At 43.2% G+C, this 19,055-nt stretch overlaps 1 protein-coding gene and 1 pseudogene across 1 annotated transcript; both read right to left on the bottom strand.

Moving 5' to 3' along the window:
- Positions 1-3,494: 3,494 nt before the first annotated feature.
- Positions 3,495-6,430, bottom strand: LOC136450849 (bifunctional aspartate aminotransferase and glutamate/aspartate-prephenate aminotransferase-like; annotated as a pseudogene).
- Positions 6,431-7,793: 1,363 nt separating this feature from the next.
- On the bottom strand, positions 7,794-10,824 carry LOC136450848 (zinc finger protein STOP1 homolog). The gene is made up of 2 exons (XM_066451491.1): positions 10,666-10,824; positions 7,794-9,623 (listed from the first exon to the last, which is right to left on the bottom strand). Exon 2 carries the CDS (start codon positions 9,521-9,523, stop codon positions 7,970-7,972), a length of 1,554 nt encoding a protein of 517 aa, XP_066307588.1. The 5' UTR covers positions 9,524-9,623; positions 10,666-10,824; the 3' UTR covers positions 7,794-7,969.
- Positions 10,825-19,055: the final 8,231 nt, after the last annotated feature.

Raw genomic sequence — 19,055 nt, 5'->3', positions numbered from 1 at the left:
TGGATGTGCACAAAGTAGTGTCTCCCACCACTCAACCACACCCATTTGCAGGTTCCATGACCAATGAAAACATGATTAATTGTCATGGGCTGACACTCAGAGTGGTAAGCTAATGCGATCTGGAACTGATGCTGATGCTGGCTCCTGTGCTGGATAACAAACATACATTTCATTTCAGGGAAATAATCTAGATCATATGTTTCATTTTCTTATTTAAGCAACATTCTGTCTGAAGGATGTGTTTGAAGTTGCTCCTTTTAAATTTTTTGAACGAAAATCGCTCTGCTCCTTTTAATTGGTAGCCTGTTTCTCAGCTCATCCCCTCATTCCTGTGCTGAGCTTCAGCCAAAAAGAAGAGCCATGTGAAAGAACGAACTTTTAGTCTTGAGAAGAGAGGGCCACTTTGAAGTTATATGCTAGATTTTTCAAGAATCATTTACATAATATTAACAAAGTTTGCCACTGAAATGGAGGAGTCTGCAACCATTCTCGGCCACTATCATGTATAACCTGTTTTCTCCAATATATCTTCATAAATAAAGACTTCTTTCACAGCTTGCTCTGATACAATTTGTTACCTTCACTGAAATATTTTCCTGTTGCTCCTTTTGCAGTAACCGGCCATTTCATCTCTGCTGTAACCATGAGTCTAGCTTGTCTAGTATGCCATGGAATGAACAGCCCTTCAAACTCCTTTAGAAGCTACTCAGTCTCAAGCTCAGAGGGGGGAAACCGGTGTGGAGCTGTAGTAGCTTGCCTATCTCGGAAAGTAATGCCTTCTGCAGCCGCCAATGGTGTTGGGACATCAAAGGTGACCCCTTTTCCTCTAATGGCTACTGGTCAGGGCACCGAGGGTGCTCCTCGCCTTCAACGGAGCCTTGCTGTTTCAAGAGACCTCGTCAGAAACTGGAACTTCGATGAGATTGTTTTTGGAAACTAGAGTAGGGTGCTCGGTGTTCGGTCTAGGTTGGACAAAAACTATCATCTGGCAGGACAAGCCATCACTTGGTAAATTTACTAGGATACTTCTGTCTATCCATGTACTGTGTCAGCAGTTTAGCACTCGTTCATTCCACAAGCAAATCATTTAAGGAGCACTGATACTTGAAGAACCAGTACCTGGTTTGATATATACGGAGTAGTTGTCAAATTGTGCTGTTATATCAACTTTTCGGTGTATTATTTTTTCCCCATTACCTGTATATCAACATTTCCTATTACTGTACCTTAAAATAATGAACAAATTCCCTTTCAGCTTTCCCATATGAAGTCAATTTTCATAGGTTTTGCTTGGTGCATCCGTTTTAATGTGTTGGTGTCAATTGTGAACATATGAGTTGTGCATGCTGCTCAACGTATTGGTTTCTTGTAAAGTCTAAATGAATGGCAATGCTCCTGCCCGCATCAAATGGGGAATGGCTATTTAACTAAATTCTATTGGATATTTTGACTGTTTGACTGTTTGACGAAGGAAGCAGAGAAGGACATTTATAGGATGGCTAGGGTTTGTGAGAAAAGACAAGGGACTTCAACCAAGTTAAGTGCATTAAGGATGAAGGTGAGCATTTCTTGGTGAAGGAGGATGAGATCCGATATCGATGGCAAGAGTATTTTGACAAATTGTTCAATGGTGAGAATACGGACACAACCTTTCAGTTGGATGACTCTTTTGATGACACCAATAGACGCTTTGTGCGGAGAATCTAAGCTCAGAGAGGTGTTGAAAAGGATGAGAGGAGGTAAGACGATGGGACCGGATGGTATCCCAATCGAGGTGTGGAGATGCCTTGGGGACATAGCTATAGTATGGTTAACCAAACTGTTTAACCATATTTTTCGATCGAACAAGATGCCTAACGAGTGGAGAAGTATATTGGTACCGATCTACAAGAATAAAGGAATATTCAAAGTTGTACTAATTATCGGGGAATTAAGTTGATGAGCCATACTATGAAGCTATGGGAGAGAGTTATCGAGCATCACTTGAGAGCAATAACACGGGTCTCTATGAACCAATTTGGTTTCATGCCCGGAAGATCAACCATGAAAGCCATTTTCTTAATAAGACAAGTTATGGAGCGGTATAGGGAGAAGAAGAATGACCTACACATGATTTTTATTGACTTGGAGAAGGCTTATGATAAAATACCAAGAAATGTTATGTGGTGGGCTTTGGATAAACATAAAGTCCCAACAAAGTACGTCGGGCTCATTAAAGACATGTACAACAATGTTGTGACTAGTGTTCGAACAAGTGATGGAGACATTGATGACTTCCCGATTAGGATAGGACTACATCAAGGGTCAGCTTTGAGCCCTTATCTGTTTGCCTTAGTGAATAGTGATGGATGAGGTCACAAGGGACATATAAGGGGACGTCCATTGGTGTATACTTTTCGCGGACGATGTAGTGCTAGTTGATGAAAGTTGGACAGGAGTGAATCAGAAACTGAAGTTATGGCGGAAAACTTTGGAGTCCAAAGGTTTTAGACTCAGTAGAACTAAAACTGAGTATATGAGATGTGACTTCGGCACTACTACTCGAGAGGAGAAAGATATTAGTTTGGAAGGTCAATTAGTGCCTAGAAAGGATACCTTTTGATATTTAGGATCAATGCTACAGAGAGACGGGGATATTGATGAAGATGTTAGTCATAGAATCAAAGCAGGGTGGATGAAGTGGCGCCAAGCATCTGGTATCCTATGTAACAAAAGGGTACCACAGAAGCTAAAAGGCAAGTTTTATAGGACGACGATTAGACCTGCTATGTTGTATGGTGCAGAATGTTGGCCTACGAAAAGATGACATGTTTAACAGATAAGTGTCGCGGAAATGCGTATGTTGTGTTGGATTTGCGGTCATACAAGAAGGGATCGAGTTCAGAACGATGATATACGTGATAGATTAGGTGTAGCACCAATTGAAGAAAAGCTTGTCCAACACCGGTTGAGATGGTTTGGATATATCCAACGGAGACCTCCAGAGGTACAGGTACGTAGTGGAATCCTAAACCAGGATAGTAACGTGAAGAGAGGTAGAGGAAGACCGAAGTTGACTTGGGTAGAGGCAATAAAAGGAGACTTGAAAGGATGGAATATACCCAAAGACTTAGCCTTAGATAGAAGTGCTTGGAAAACAATTATTCATGTGCTTAGACCCTAATTGCTTCTGCTGGATTTTAACTCTAACCTACCACAACTTGTTTGGGACTTAAATGCTTTGTTGTTGTTGTTGTTGACCAAGATGCAATGGCCCATCTCCTAGACCTCTTCCTACTTGAAGATTATAGTTGCCTTGCTTAAATTGAAGATCCATGGGTTATAAGCAATTGAAGAGTTGATGCATTGCTGTTCTTTTCCATCGAAGCGTTGCAGGACTGAAGTGATTACTGCTCCTGCGACCAGCTTCTTTTGTACAGAAGGTAATTCGCATAGTGTTACCAGCCTAGCCTTTTCTGAATAAAAAATTTTCATTTGCATGTACACATGAAATCCTTAACATTACATATAAAATAACAGATCAAGTCTGCCAAAACAGTTCGAACATTGTGCTTAAAATAATGTGGAAGGGAAGTTGAAGGTGCCTTGGTGGCTTGGTCACTTCTTATTGCAATTTAGGCCATGTTCGTTTCGCTGAAATTTAGCTTATGCTGATTTGTTGTGAGAGGAAAACACTGATCTTGCTACGCAGCAACACAGGGCTTGAGCAGAGCAACAGCTTCCTTTATTTTTGCCATCGCAGTTTGAAGTGTAGTTAGGGATGCAGCATATGAAATACGAATGCACTAGTCATCCCCAAATGCGTCACCTGGGACAAGGGCAACCTAGAGTGCAATCCACAAATAGTAGTTATGGTATTTCAGCATATTCACAGAAGAATGCGTAGAAATAAATTGCTGGTTCATACCTGTGCTTTCTCTAATAGGAAGATGCAAAGGGACTCGGAATTCTTGATAGTGCCAAACCCCTCTACTTCAGACCCATAGTAGGCGCTGAAGTCAGTGAACAAATAAAAGGTACCCTGCAAATTTGATAATTTAGTGCTTGAATTTTCTTTATGATTTAGCCGTTTTATAGGAGTGTAGAACTAGGTTTCAGGACAACCATTGTAATATTCTTTTACCTGAGGTTCTGATATTTTCACACCAGGCAGTTCCTAGAAGTTTTTCACAAGATAGTCACGACGTTCCTGGAATGCTTTGACCATAGTTGATACTGCTTCACCACCAGCATAGCCAAGGTTCAGAGCTGCAAGCCCTGCCTTCTGTGATATGCTGCTGGCACCTGAGGTGAACTGCAGAAAACACGTGAGACATTGGCATCAAGACGATAAAAACCATAGTTGACTGAATTTGCAGAAGATAAGCTAGACTGCTAGAGCAGCCAATGCTACAACAGAAATAGTTTTGTGTACTTAAAAACCATTAGTTTTACTAGAAGTGCAGTACCACATCACTTAACCTAACATATTAGAGATAAAGAAACACAGGAAATGAATTGTTCACCTGGCTTTGGATCTTTCCACATGCTGCAACAAAATGTATAGGGGCTGCAAGGTAACCCAGACGCCAACCCGTCATAGCAAAAGCCTGTAAAAGTTCCATCATCAAATATTTCAGAACTTGGTTATATTACCCAATGACCAAGTTTTTGTTTTGGAATAAATTAGGCATCTAGTTCTGAAAAGGTACATTCTAATATTTACAATAAGGGCAATAAATAAAGCTAATAAAGCTCACACACATTTCTGGAGAGGGGGTAACAAAGTAAACAGCAAACATATTTACCTTAGAAAAGCCATTACAGTTAATGTTCTTTCCCACATTCCAGACAGTGAAGCAAAGCTTGTGTGTTTTGCAGGCTGATAGATAATATGCTCATAAATTTCATCAGATAAGACCTGCAAAAATAAATAAAATGACATTTCATGATGTTCATCAAGTGAAATTTAACAGGTTGGTTAAAAGTTCCATATAAACCAAAGAAATTACCAGAAGCCTAGGATGCTTCTTGACTATATCAGCTATTTTCTCAAAAAACTCCTTTGGATAGACTGATCCTGTTGGATTAGATGGAGAGCAGAGAATTAAGAGCCTCGATTTCTCATTGATCTTCTTGGCAAGCAACTCTGGCCTTAACAAGAAATTCTCTGATATGTTTGTAGGAAGAATCACTGGAGTTGCATCAGCCACTCTAGCCATCTCAGGATAACTGACCCAGTATGGGGCTGGAATCAAAACCTGAAGCAAAGGGATCCCTTGACATTGTTAAGATAAACACAGCACTGAATATTTTAATGCTAAAAACAATAATCATCTATAATGATTGAGGACATGCCACCAACATATGTCATCCTGAACATGAATTGTTTTACATAATGTGGTAATCAGCTAGTACATAAATTGCTCTAGTGATGTGAAAAAAAAATGTGATACAAGGAAGAATATGGCCATATAATATCGATCGACGATCATCCACAAGTGACATACTTGCACACTCACATAGTCAAATTCCAAGAGGCTGCATCTCCAAATCCCAAAACAAGGTTCGGTTTAGACATCTGTCATTCTAAAATTAGATTAAAAACACATAATCCTCGACAACTTCCCAAAGCATGACCCAGAATAATGAAAATTGATACTTGTGCTCATATAGATACTAATATAGCATCGACCATAGAAGTTTGATGCGCTACTGTGTAGGACAAAGTGGTCACCTCATCACCAGGTGAGCAAACTGCAAGCACAGCTTGTGTGATGTACTGCTTAGCTCCATTGCTCACCAGCACCTGATCTGGGAGGTAGGATATCCCATTCTCCCCTGTACAGTCATAATTAAACACGAAGTCATTCAGTTTTCTCAGTCAAAAGGTAACCCTGCGAAGACAGACGTCCATTCATACATCCACACACCCTGGAGTTTAGCACAAATAGCCTTCCTCAGCTCCAAAGTCCCAGCATTAGGAGTGTACCTTGTATAACCATCCTTGATCGCATTCATCTCAGCCTGGATAAAGATAAGCAACGAGAATGTTTAAATGAAATATCCCAACTTGATAACAAGACACATTCTTGCTGAATATCTAAATCAAGTGCTCAACCGTAATGTGATCATAAGTTTTAATTTAACAACTGCATTCAGTGAGCCAAAACCGAAGGTTAAGTTGTAGGAAATTAGAGCAGGCACCCCTCACCTCCGCGATCGCCCGCGGCGTGTCGAAGTCTGGCTCCCCCGCGGCTAGACCGATGACCGGCACGCCGGCCTGCCGCAGCGCCGTGGCCTGGTCGGTGATGGCCATGGTTTTGGACGGCCGCAGCGCGCTCACTCTCGGGCTGATGGACGTGTCCACCGCCTCCGCCCGCACCACCGCCATCCTGGCCCTCGCCGCGTGTTTTGTCCTCCCGCACGCCCTGCGGACGCAGCCATCCATGGAAGCCAACAGTTCCCGGGTAAGTTCACTGATTCAGAGCCAAGAAACCGAAGCACCCAACCGATCGCGGCATTACAGAGATCGGCTGCTCACCAGACGGAGTTGGGACCGGAGGAGGCGGGTTTGGCGAGTGTGAAGGAGGAAGGGCCCGACGAGGAGGCGGCTGCGGCGGCGGGGGTCATGGAAGTGGTAGCTGTCCAGTTTAACAGCAGTGGGACTGACGTTGTGTGGGACTTTGGGGGTGACCCGTTCTCATCCGAGTAGTAGTTTGCAATCGTGCTGATTTTTTTTTCATAAACAACCGTGCTGATGTTAGGTGACCATGGTGGCGGTTTTGGTAGGTAGGTGTTGGATGTCATAAGAGGATCTGCAACAGTATCTAAAAAAATAATCCCAAAAACAAGTTTTCTAACATTTGCAAAATATATTTGGAGACCAAAAAAAGCAAAAACTCCAACAGTTTCTAAACTGTTGCGCCTAAAAGATATAAGGTAATTTTATATCAGGAATTCTAAACTATTTCTAAATCACACTGACCACTTTTATATTTTATTTTTCTATTGTATATTTACATTAGGAACTTTGTCCTACTTTTTTTTTCTTCCCCACGTCCTTCCACCTCTAGATTTGCGCCAAGATATGCGCCTAACTTTACGTGTATGGGGGTGGTTTTTTCTAAGTGCCAAGAAATTGGGAGGTGGGTTTGGAAGTGGTTGGAGATGAGTTTTTTTTTCAATTTTGCCAAAATTCATAGATTGAGAAACTGTTTTGGGTATTCTTGGATATGCTCTAAAATCAAGCTTCGATCTCTTCTTTGCATTTTCTCCTCCTCCAACCTGCCATCATAGCCCCTTCTTTGCATTTTCTCCTCCTTCGACCTGCCACATAGTCCCAAGAAACTCGGCTGTCCGGAGTGACATTCGATCCCCTCATCATATTGGTATTCAGAGAGAAAGAGAAGTAGGAGGCACGAGAATTTTCGGTATCGATCGCCATTGTCAGGTGCAGTAGCGAAAAGAATTAGTACTCCAGATTAGCAACCCCGTGCCGTGTTGAGAGGCCGGCTTCACTTTCTTACCTTGTTTGCTCTACTCGCTTGATGCAAACTCTGCACAAATCTAGTGCACCCATGTTTTGGGACAAGTGAGGATCACTTGCTAGTTAACTGATGCAGCTGTTACCCAGCAATGTAGGACGAGGCTATTCGCCTATACCGTCACCATATTGGAGAACCAGATTAATAGCTGAGCAGCTTGTTATGACAAATTGTCAGCGCTACAAGCATCGCGCCGATTCAGACAAAAAATGAATAAGCAATACTTGCATATTTATACTGAAAATTGGGCTATCTGGGTCTACGAAATGCTAGAAGTCCTTGATCATTATTATTGACCACAAATGTAAGTACACTTAAGGAAAATATAAAAGGCATAACCTAAAATGGCTCTTGAACAGAGGTAGAACCAAACTAGCATCATGCAACAACATACATAAAAAAGTTGACAGTGCTGCTGTCGTCATCATCGATGGCTGCATCCATCAGCTATCTCCGTTCTGCTGCCCATAACTACAAGATCCTGAAGGCAGGAAGGAGAAGGGGTTCTCAGAGATGTCAAACCCAGGGCGAGTGAAGTCGTCAAGCGCGCCAAAGCAAGGATCAAAGTTCAGCGGCGAGAAATAACCACGCACATCATCAGCCATTTTCATGTCGAGGTTTGATATACCATCAGACGAGGGGAAGCTATACACCATGCTCCTCGCCATTTCATTCAATGGCTCACAGTCCTGAGGTTGCTCTGATGCTTCTGATACCTTCACATCTTCCATGGGGAGCGCAGGTGTGTGGCCTTGGAAAAGCGCAACATGCCCAAAAAGCTTGTCCTTCCTGGAGAAGGTTGTTCCACAAGAACAGAGCCACTTATCGCGACCACAGTGCTTCTCATGAGTCTTCAAGTCGGCGATGACAGAAAACTTCTTGGTGTTGCAACGGCTGCAGGTGTACCTCTTGTCACAGTGGCTTCTCTTGTAATGGTTCTTCACACACAAGATTGTTTTGAGAGGCTGGAACTTCTTGTGCTCTTTGTTCCGTTTGCAACCCACAAATGGGCATGAGTACCTTGTAACTGGTGCATGATCTGCACCAGAATCCTTTGTGGGTTTGGCAAGAGCAGCTGAAGTCTTGTACTCATCTCCATGGCCTCTCATGTGCATCCTTAGATTAGCATCTCTTTTGAAACCCTTACCACAGATCAAGCAGAAATGAGTATGTGGTGCTAAAATCTCCTCCTTTTCCAATTGCAAGACTACATATGAACCAGGAGGAAGATTCTCTCCCTCACCACCATCATCACTCTCCTTCACATCATGGTCCTCCACCGGAGTCAGTTCAGACCCTTCCCCACCACAAGGATTTGGGCATTTGATCAGCTCATCTCTTTCATCTTGAGCAGTATTAAGGCTATTCATCAGTTCATCATAATCAGAAGTTTTTCCTGTGTCAGGAATATCAGTCTTGCTGTCTACACTTGGTCGCTGATTAGCATTCATGCCAAAGCCCATAGGAGAACCAAGAGTGTTGCCAAGCTGCCTGACTGCCGGATTGCTGCTAAGAAGTGGGTTCTTCATTGAAGGGAGCAGGGAACCAGCAGTAGATATGAGCTGGATTATAATGCTAGTGAGATCAGCGGTTATGAGCTGCTGCTTTGCCGCTAGCTCACTGGAACCGCCAGCTACTTGGTTCTCTCGATTATTCATGGACTGCACAATATCTTTTACCTGCTTGATCTTCTGCTCAAGGAAGGTTAGGTTGCTCACTATAGCCTGCGGGTCCCAATCTGTATTCTGTGAAGGATTTGATTCAAACTGGTTGCCAAATTTAGCTTCATTGTCATTAGGAAGATACAAACTGGAGGAGGGAGGCCCAAAGAATGGAGGAATGCCTGGCAAAGATTGACCAGGTCTTGGAAAATAAAACTGCTCCACCGAATTGGGGCGGAGAGTCTGTTGGTCAGGATCAGCATTCCTTGCCATGTTACTTGCCATCGACGAAGAAGCTTTCATGGCGGCTTCCAAACTTGTCATCCTGCCTTCCATTTCAATTCAACACTGCTCGGGTCTTGCTTCAGTATGCTCTTCTACCTCAGGAAATACAATCATCGGATGTAGAATTGTTCTATTGGGCGAGTATGTAACCCTGCAACAGAGAGATTCAGAGATTATAAGTGGCAGAAAGTTAAATTCGACATGTCACGGACAAGGTTGGAAGGAAGCTATGACTAGTCGCCTGCACAAATGGCCTTTCTCGCGTATCAAAAGGTAAACAGAAAAGAAACAAGGAAGAAGAGGGTGCCTATTTCTAGTTGTAAAAAGGCATAACAAGCCTACATCTTTATTTCACATGTATATAACATGCCAGAAATAGGGAAGGTACATAATTTTTTCAGTAACAAGTGGCTTACTTGTCAGGATCATAATATTTTTTACGGAATAGTCTTAATTGAGCAGCAGAGCTCCTGCCTTTTTCGTTCAGAAAAAAAATCTTTATTTACCGAATAGTACTAACTATTTTACTGATCGGTAACTTCTCGAGATCTTCACTACGATAATCTAATCTGAAAACCGACAGATCTGTGGCCAGAAGGATAGCACATCCCAAAAAGTCAGACCTTACCAATATTTAGCAAATATATAAAGGAGCATGGTACCTAGCTGAGGCAAACAGAAGGATGGATGAAACTTCAATACACGCAACCCAAAGGTCGATTGTGAAGATATGAATCATGAGGGGATTATAACTGTTCAGTTCAGTCAAAGACCCTAACGAGATCGAATCGAAGATCCCAAATCTCCTAATAATCAAATAAAGATTCAGTAAACAACTTCCCTTGTTTGTCCCCCCTACGAATTTCAAGAACACGAAGCAAACCAACCCGACACCAAGAACACAGATTCCAGATCAAGAGATCTCAAATTCCTCATGTATCATCCTTTCCCCCTACCTCAAGATGCTATTCCACCGAAAAAAAAGGGGGACATATTTTATCATTTATCAGACAGGGCCCAGATCAGACAAAGCAGTCAACAGTAGAGGAAAGAAATCATCACAGGGAGGACGAGCACAAGGCGAGCAACATAGAGCCCCGATTACCCTGCCGGTGTCTGAATCCATGTTCAATCCAGCGTGACGGATACAGGCAAGAGAAGGTCGTAGATAAACAATTCAGAGGTGGACTTACCGATCAGCAGGATGGAATTGCGGCTCCCGGGCGAGAAAATGGGAGCCTGGATGGCGGGTGCGGTGGGTTTATAGGAGGAGGAAGGAGCCCCCGAGCGTTCCTGCCTGCTCCCCCCCTCGTTGACCTCTCCAGTTCCCCTCCCTCCTCCCTCTCTCTCACCCTCACCTTCCGTTACCTCCTCTCGCTGTAAGGTCACCCAGCGCGGTGCGCCCCCCACCCACCCAGCGCGGTGCCGTGACGTGCTACAGCTGCTTCTACTATCCCGTTTGTGTGGGGCCGTGAGGTCAGACTCACCCTCAGCGTCAGCGTCTCCAGCGCCGCACGGGAAGCAGGATAAGAAAAGAGAGGGGTGAGCCGGGTGTGTCGTCAGATCAGGTGCGGAGCGGTGGATCCACTCCTCCGATTCGAGGCCAAAGAAAAGAAAAATGTCTCGTCGGCAAATGTGTGAGGCCCAATCCCAACGAGGGCCCGCAGCTCCTGTCGTTCTCTTCTCTTTTTATTTTTCATCCCTCGATTTATCCAGCAAATCTTTTTAAATTTGATTAAACGTACATACAAAGAAATACTCGTATCTATAATACATAGTATAATAATAAGTATTATTAAACTAATAATGAAATACTTTCTCCGTTCAGAAAATACAATTTCAAGTATGAATCCGGACAAACATTTATCTAATTCATACCTAAACTATATTTTCTAGGACCAGTGCTCATTTAAAAATGTAAATATTAATATTGATTTCTATATGATTGATCAAACTTAAAAGATTTAATCTCACGAGAAATAAGATGTGTATCTATATCCATATCTATATATTTCCTCCTTTCTAAATTATAAGTCGCTTTGATTTTTTTTATTACGTAGAATTTGCTAGACATATGTTAGATCTAAATACGTAGCAAAATAGATGTACCAACAAAGTCAAAGCGATTTATAATTTAGAACGGAGGGAGTATCTTATAATCCTAAACTCTAGTAACATTCTATCTTCATATGCAAGTTGTCTACCTTAGCAATCCACTATAACATGCAATTACAACCAACTAATATATGTAATTATGATATCCACGACACGCATCATCAACTAACATATGTTTAGTTCTTCACATCAGTGTACCACATCATCATCAACGTTAGTTTATAATAGTTTACCCTCTTATCCCATTATATAAGTAATTATACATAGTCCACTTTCTTTCTAAATCACTCACGGTAATTCTCACAACAATGCGTGCGGGTATTTTTACTTATTTATTTTAAAACCGAGGGATTGGTGTGGTAGCGTTGGCTCTTCTCCCCATCTTCTCTACCTTTCCTCGGTGCTGTGCGCCTGTGCTGCTGCGGACTCGACCCTGAGGTTGGAATCGAGTAGCCCCCACGCTACTCGGCCAATGGGAAAAAGGAGTCGTGACAAATAGAGCGTGCCAAAAATGTGGGAATATCTGAGAGTATGATGCACTTTTCTTTCGGTGCTGGTAGTTGTTTTGCTCGATGCCAATTTCATTTGGATTTGTGCTGTACTGCTGCCTGTTGGGGCCTGCTTGATTTGCAGGTACGGATGCCATCATCAGCGACTAAACACTCCTGTTCAGAGGCAAGAAAAGTGCTATATACAGTTTTTTTTTTTTGCGACTTGAAGTGCTATATACAGTTATAACTATTTTATGATATGTGAACTATAGTTTAGTTATACAGTTTTAGACTTGGCATATGTGCCTTTTTTTAGTTTATTATAGGATTTGGAGACACTATTCTCTCCGATGGTTTTGATATATTTTTTTTCAATCTTAAGATTTATCTACTCGTCTTTCAGAGATGCTCGTACGGATAGGCTGCACGTGAATACATGTCTTTATAAGGCATACATGTATAAAGTGTATATATGTATGCTATGTATTGTCAAAGGAAATATATTTAGCAATCACAAAAAAAGAAATATATTTATGACTTGACATAATTAAATTATATATTTTAAACTTTTAGCATCAATAATTTCAAATTGTCCACTTGGAAATATAGAAGTTGATAGTAAAATATTTGTCTCTGTGGCCTTTTTATCGAGTTTCTAATACCTGTTCTTTTAATTAGAATATATGTAACACCCAAAATTTCAGTCTTTTGAAATAAGATAATTCGATTTAATTATGTTATTATGTGAACATTGAAATATAGGAAAGAAATATTTTTTGTGAAAATAAAATCAAATATAAGGTTAGTAACATGTTGATGCACTCATGCTGGAGCATTGCATTTAATATGTTGAGTGGTTTTTGATTTAAACTCAAAAGGATTCAAAACTTATTTGAAAATACATTTGGAAATTTGATTTGGAAAAAGAAAAAGGAAATTACTTTTCCCTTCCCTCCCTTCCTCAATTTTGGCCCATGGCCTTTTTCTCCCTCCCGCCAGCCCACTCGCCCTCCCCCTCTCCCCTTCCTGGGCCGGCCTAGCTTGGGCCAGGCAACCGCTGCCACCGCACCGGCCCAGCTCGCGCCTCAACTGCTCGCGCCGCAGCCGCTGCCATCCCGGCCCCGCTTGTCAGCTCCTCCCCCCACCTCCTCCCGCACGCCCCGCACGCGCCTGGAGCAACCGCCGCCCCGCGCCCGCTCTTCTAGCGACGTGGGCGCGTCCTCTCCGCGCACGGCCTCTTTAAAACTGCGCCGAGCCCTTCCCCGCGCTCCCTGCTGCTCCTTTCTCCCCCTCGCATCACCCGTGCACGAGGTAACCGCCACGTCGAGGAATCGCCGGGATCCGCCGCCCGCCTCCACGCGAACCACCGTCTTCGACTCCGTTCTCCCAGCTGTGAGCTTCACCATGATCCCCTCTCTTTTCCCATGCAGTTTAATTCCCGTTTTGTGGCTTCTAGAGCCCTATTCGCGGGCGCCCGTGAGCTCTTGCTCGCCGGCCATGGCGGCCACCGCGCCAACCGCGTCCACCGGCCCCGTTCTTGGCCTGGACGGGTTCGCGAGAACCTCCGCAACTCCCCGGTGCCCTCGGTTCTTCGAACCGTGGCCCCTAGCCCCCGTACCACGCGCTCCGGCGACCTCCACGCCGCCGGCCATGGAGCCTTGCCGCCGGCTGCACTGTGCTCGGCCGGACCTCCTTCTCTCTCTCCTCCAGATTTAATTCTAGTCGTCCATTTTCAGATCTGCGGCCCGGATTAGAAGTTACCCTTTCGCGTGTAAATATGCTAAAGAGTCCCTTGGTTTCGGATGAATTGAACCCGCCGTCCCTAGCGTAGTTTCCAGAGCACGCTTTCTCATTTTGAAAGCGTAAAGTTCACTGTTTTAGTCTAAAATACGTTTTCAGTATTTACAGAAATGCCACTAGATTTGTTTTGCTCATAAAAACTCCGTTTTAGCTCCGAATTGATCCATTCAAATTGCGTTAGCTTCGTAATTTCATAATCTACGTGTTAGTACCACTGTAAATCAAGTTTGCAACTTTTAAATGTCATGATTAGTTTTAATTAAATAAAGTGCTATAGAAAACCCTGTTTAATTCATAACTTTCGCGTTTTAGCTCCGATTTTCGTGAACTTTGCGTTGACGTGATCGTAGCGAGACGTAGGTTCTTTTCATAAACATTTTATCTTGTTTTCTATACTGTTGGTGTACTGTTCTAACTATAGGATTGTTTTCTTTGTATGAATGCCTTTGGAATGTTGTATGTTGCCGTGTTGGTCGCGTTCAGACGGTGAGGAGAACGTTGGAGATCAAGAGTTCTTCAACGACCAACAGGACCCGCGAGAGTTTGTGAACCAAGGCAAGTATAGCATGGGCCTACCTTGATGTCCTATTCACCTTAATCATTTACTCATGCGCATGTGTCTAATTTTGATAACCATAAGGACATTCTAGTCATTTGATGACTTGTTCCCTTGACTCCTATGGGTTAATTGTATATGGGTAGATTGCTAGTGCTCTAACTGAACATGATCTACATGATGGTGAATGATTCTATGGAACTAAAAGTATAACATGATTTATAACAGCTGATCCATAGGGCGAAGGTGCAAATGACTTTTGATCATGTTGCTCCCGGCCCTCCATAAGGACTTATCTATCGGCAAAAGCTAGGACTGACAGTGCAACCATGAGAGTCATGTGGCTCTGACTTTAGCTCAGTAATAGACTAATATGACCATTTTCTAGCTTGTTAGAGGTTACCTTTATGGCGCAAAAGGGGCTTGCCACGTTGGGTATAGGGCTGCATATGTTCCTATGTGTATAGCCGCGATGGATATGTGCCATAGGAAAGGGGGGTTCCTACATCTGCCTACCGAGGAAACCGAGCGGCCCTAACTTGTTAGAGAAACCTATGAAATGGCTTCATAGTGTATCCTGCCCGCTCACCTTGGCAGTGATATGGGAGTAATTAACCCGGTCATATGGGAATCACGACTCGCGGTGAATGTGCACCACCTCTGCAGAGGGTAACAAACTATTATAACAGCCATGCTCACGGTCACGAGCGGCCTAGAAAACTCACAGAATAATTAGATACTTATTGTGGTTCATTTATGATGGTATACAATGATAATATGATGCAAATAATTCTGATATCTGATTATGTGGGTTTAAATGGGAGCTTAAGCATAACTTGATAATAATTGGTAATAAAATCCTAACTTACTAAAAGTGCTAACTACAGTAAACCAGTGTTGTCCTTTTTGAGCTACATAACCCCATATTATCTTGTTAAGTACGGGAAGTACTTACGCTTGTTCATTTCTATATTTGGATAAAAATCCCGGATGGGTAACAGATGACAACGGGTATGAGGAATTCCCTGAGGATTATTAGGCTTGTGGTCAACCAGTTGACCTTCCCTGTGATGGTGTGTTCCACGTGAGAGAGTTATCTTTTATTTTCCGCTATGATGTATAAGACTCAGTATTGTTATTATCGTGATGTAAGATACACTGTGATGATACTCTCTTATAATTTGTCAGCTTGTGTGTGTGATTGATCCCTGGGTATACATGAGTTAGTGCATTCAATTTTATCCTTAAAATTGGGTGTGACAAATTGGTATCAGAGCTGTGTTGACTGTAGGACGCAAGCCTAGTTAGAAATGGTCATTTTAGCATCCTTGCTCCTCTGGTTTCTTGCTTACTGTCTTATTCTTGTTATTTTATTAAAACATTTATATTTTTCATACCTTAATCTATTATATAAAATTATTGATTCTAATTCTATCTCACTTTAAATCTATAGATGTCTCATAACCCGAAGACTGCCCGCCTCAGCACTGCTGGCTACCGTGCCTTGTTCACCCCACGTGCTCCATAGGCAGAGAAGGAGATTGTGATCATCTCTGACGATGAGGAGATGGCTACCCTGACACCTGCACCTGCTCCTACTCTAGCTGTTGCACCAGTCTATCCTGTTGTAGCTATACCTGAGGAGTCATCAGCTACCTCACCTACACCTGCGCCATCCCCAACTATCCCTGTGGTGGATGAGAAGATAGGCTGAAAGTGCAAGTACTACTTCAAGCCAGCCCCTGAGACAGCCTACTACCACACCCTCCTCACCCATGTGCTGGATGACTACTACCCCGATCTGCATGCCTCCATCAGCTATCATTGTGCAGAGTACCAGCATCCTTTGGAGACAACCTTTTGGAAGGTAGAGCTGGTTGTCACCGCATGGAATGACATTAAGAATGGACATGAGGTAGAGACTGTCCACCGTGCCACTGCCAGGAGGGCCCATGCATTGGATTACATGGAAGATGCAGCGCAGGACGCCTACATCTACTACCATGGTCGTCGCTTTGAGGCCATGAGGGAGGATCGTTTCAGGTTCCTTCTTCGCAATGATCATGAGGGTGTTTGGCAGGTCTTGGCACCACTAGAGAGTGACCCAACTCTAGAAGCAACAGTGCAGCATGTCCATGCCATACAGGGGGTGGATGAAGAAGTCAAAGGAGAGCTACGTGCATTACAGAGGGCCGAGAGACGCCTCTAGAAGCAAGTTGATGAACTACATGCTCAGCTTGGGCAGCCACCGATCTACAAGAAGAAGCGCCAATCGTTCACCATGATTGACACCGCCCCATAGGTGTTAGGTGCCTTGATTAAGATTACAACGTCGTTAGTTCATGTTTCATATTTAGTCTTGTTTGGTCTTGTGAACTTGGATGATTAGATGTTTTAATTTGTGAACTTGGTTGATTTGGAGTTTGGTTGTTTGCTGGAAGTTTGTGGGCATGTCCACAACTTCCTTAGATTGGAACCTTAAGTTTAGATGATGTTCATAATGTAGATGGTTTGCTTTATCTTATCTTTGCTGTGCTTTTTTTTGGAGCAGCCTGTGTTCTTTATCTTGTATCTTGAAATCTGGGCTATCAAAAATTCTGAAATTTTTGTGGAAATAACTAGACTTCTGTATCTTCCAAATGTCTCTAGAATCATGTCAATAGTTGTTCAGGTTTGTGAGATCTAGCTGTCACAAGTTGATGTTCCTACGCAGACTGGAACCCAGAACAGATTTAGTTTAGCTCTATTTTTGACCATGTGTATGTCAGAATCTGTAAAAGTGATCTAAATAAAAGTTGTAGCTGATCTCCTAAGATTTCCAACCATTCTTGGTACACCTCTGTTGGATCTTTGAAACTCAAGTTATGATAGATTTACCGAACTGCTATTTTTGGAATATTGTCCAGAAAATTCTCAGCAATGTTTCTTATCTTTTGTAAGCTCTCTATAATTTGGAAAATCTCTAAATTTTGCGCATTTGTTGGTAAACAGATGGCCGCAAGAGGAGGAAGAGGCAGAGGCCATGGTCGTGGACGTGATGCTCTCATAAATCCACCACCGCCACCACCTGTGACCATGGAACAATTAATGGGAATGCAAGCGCAGTTGATGCAAGCTATGATGCAGCGCTTGGACAATGAACCTGCAAGAGGACCACTGCCTGTTCAGGTCAGGGATAAGCGTGGAGAGTTTATGAAGGGTCGTCCACCGGTGTTCACTCATGCCTCAGACCCTATGGAGGCAGATGATTGGTTGCGTGCTGTAGAGAAGCAACTTAACATAGCACAATGCAACGATCTTGAGAAGGTGTTGTATGCTTCTGGTCAACTCTAGGGAGTAGCTCAGGATTAGTGGGATTCTTTCCAGTATGGATGTCCCAACAACGCTCCTGCTATCACCTAGCAGGAATTCAAGGACAATTTCTGGTCTTATCATATCCCTGATGGACTCATGGAATTAAAGCAGGAGAAATTCAGGTCCCTCAAGCAAGGATCCATGACTATGGCAGAGTATCGTGACAAGTTTGCTCAACTGTCACACTATGCTCCAAATGATGTATCTGAGGATAAGGAGAAACAACGTCGTTTCCTCAAGGGACTCTATGATGGGCTGCAGCTCCAGCTGATGTCCAACACCTACCCTAACTTTTAGTCATTAGTGAACCGCGCTATTGTGATTGACGATAAGCGCAAAGAGATGGAAGCCAAGAAGAGGAGGCTTCAAGGGCAAGCTTCAGGAAGCAATACACGCCCGTGTGCCTATCCCAGCAGGGTTTTCAACAAAGGAATCAAGGACAATCTAACTAGGGAAACCGTGGTTAATATCCTCAATGTAATCAGTTCCAGCAACACCCTCAGTACTAGCAACAGTATGGTAATCAGCGCCCCCTGCAATAGACTGGCAATCCGGCAACACGCCAGGGACCATCCAACAATGCTCCTATGAAGAGTGGTGCACCCAATAACCCCAATGCATGCTATCGCTGCGGAGAAGTAGGTCACTATGCTCATCAGTGTCCAAAGAAGCAGAACCAGCAAGCTTCTCAGAACCAGACTGGCAATCAGAAGTTCAACGCTCGACCACCTCATACTGCGAAGGTAAGCTATGTGTCATCTGATGTAGCTCAGGAGACGCCCGAGGTCATGTTGGGTACGTTCAGCGTCAACTCTATCTCTGCTATAATACTTTTTGATTCTGGTGCTTCGCATTCTTTTATTTCCCAAGCTTTTGTTAGAATGCATAGCATACCTTTGTGTGCCATGAAAAACCCCATACTAGTTAATTCACTGGGAGATAGTATGCCCGCTTCATATTGGAGTCCCTCAACTAGCATTTCCTTAAGGGGGGTAGACTTCAAAGTGAAACCAATTGTGTTGAGAACAGCGGGAATTGATCTTATTCTAGGAATGGATTGGATGAAACAACACCAGGCAGTGATTCAGTGTCAGGAGAAATATGTGGTTGTGACATCACTCAATGGAGATAGAATCTGTGTAGAAGTAATAGTGCAAGCTCAGCTTACAGCCACTGTGAACCAGCTGGATGGTGATGCCCATGGACAAGATCATGCTGTGGAGTTCTCAGATGTCTTCCCCGATGACTTGCCAGGTATGTCACCTAA

Source organism: Miscanthus floridulus, chromosome 5 (assembly GCF_019320115.1).
Source record: "Miscanthus floridulus cultivar M001 chromosome 5, ASM1932011v1, whole genome shotgun sequence".
Classification (NCBI taxonomy): domain Eukaryota; kingdom Viridiplantae; phylum Streptophyta; class Magnoliopsida; order Poales; family Poaceae; genus Miscanthus; species Miscanthus floridulus.
Note: the sequence above shows the minus strand (reverse complement) of the source record. Positions and strands in the feature narration are given on the sequence as shown.

Excerpts from the sequence above, each read along its gene's own strand:
- LOC136450848 (XM_066451491.1), bottom strand. The coding sequence starts at position 9,523 with ATGGAAGGCAGGATGACAAGTTTGGAAGCCGCCATGAAAGCTTCTTCG.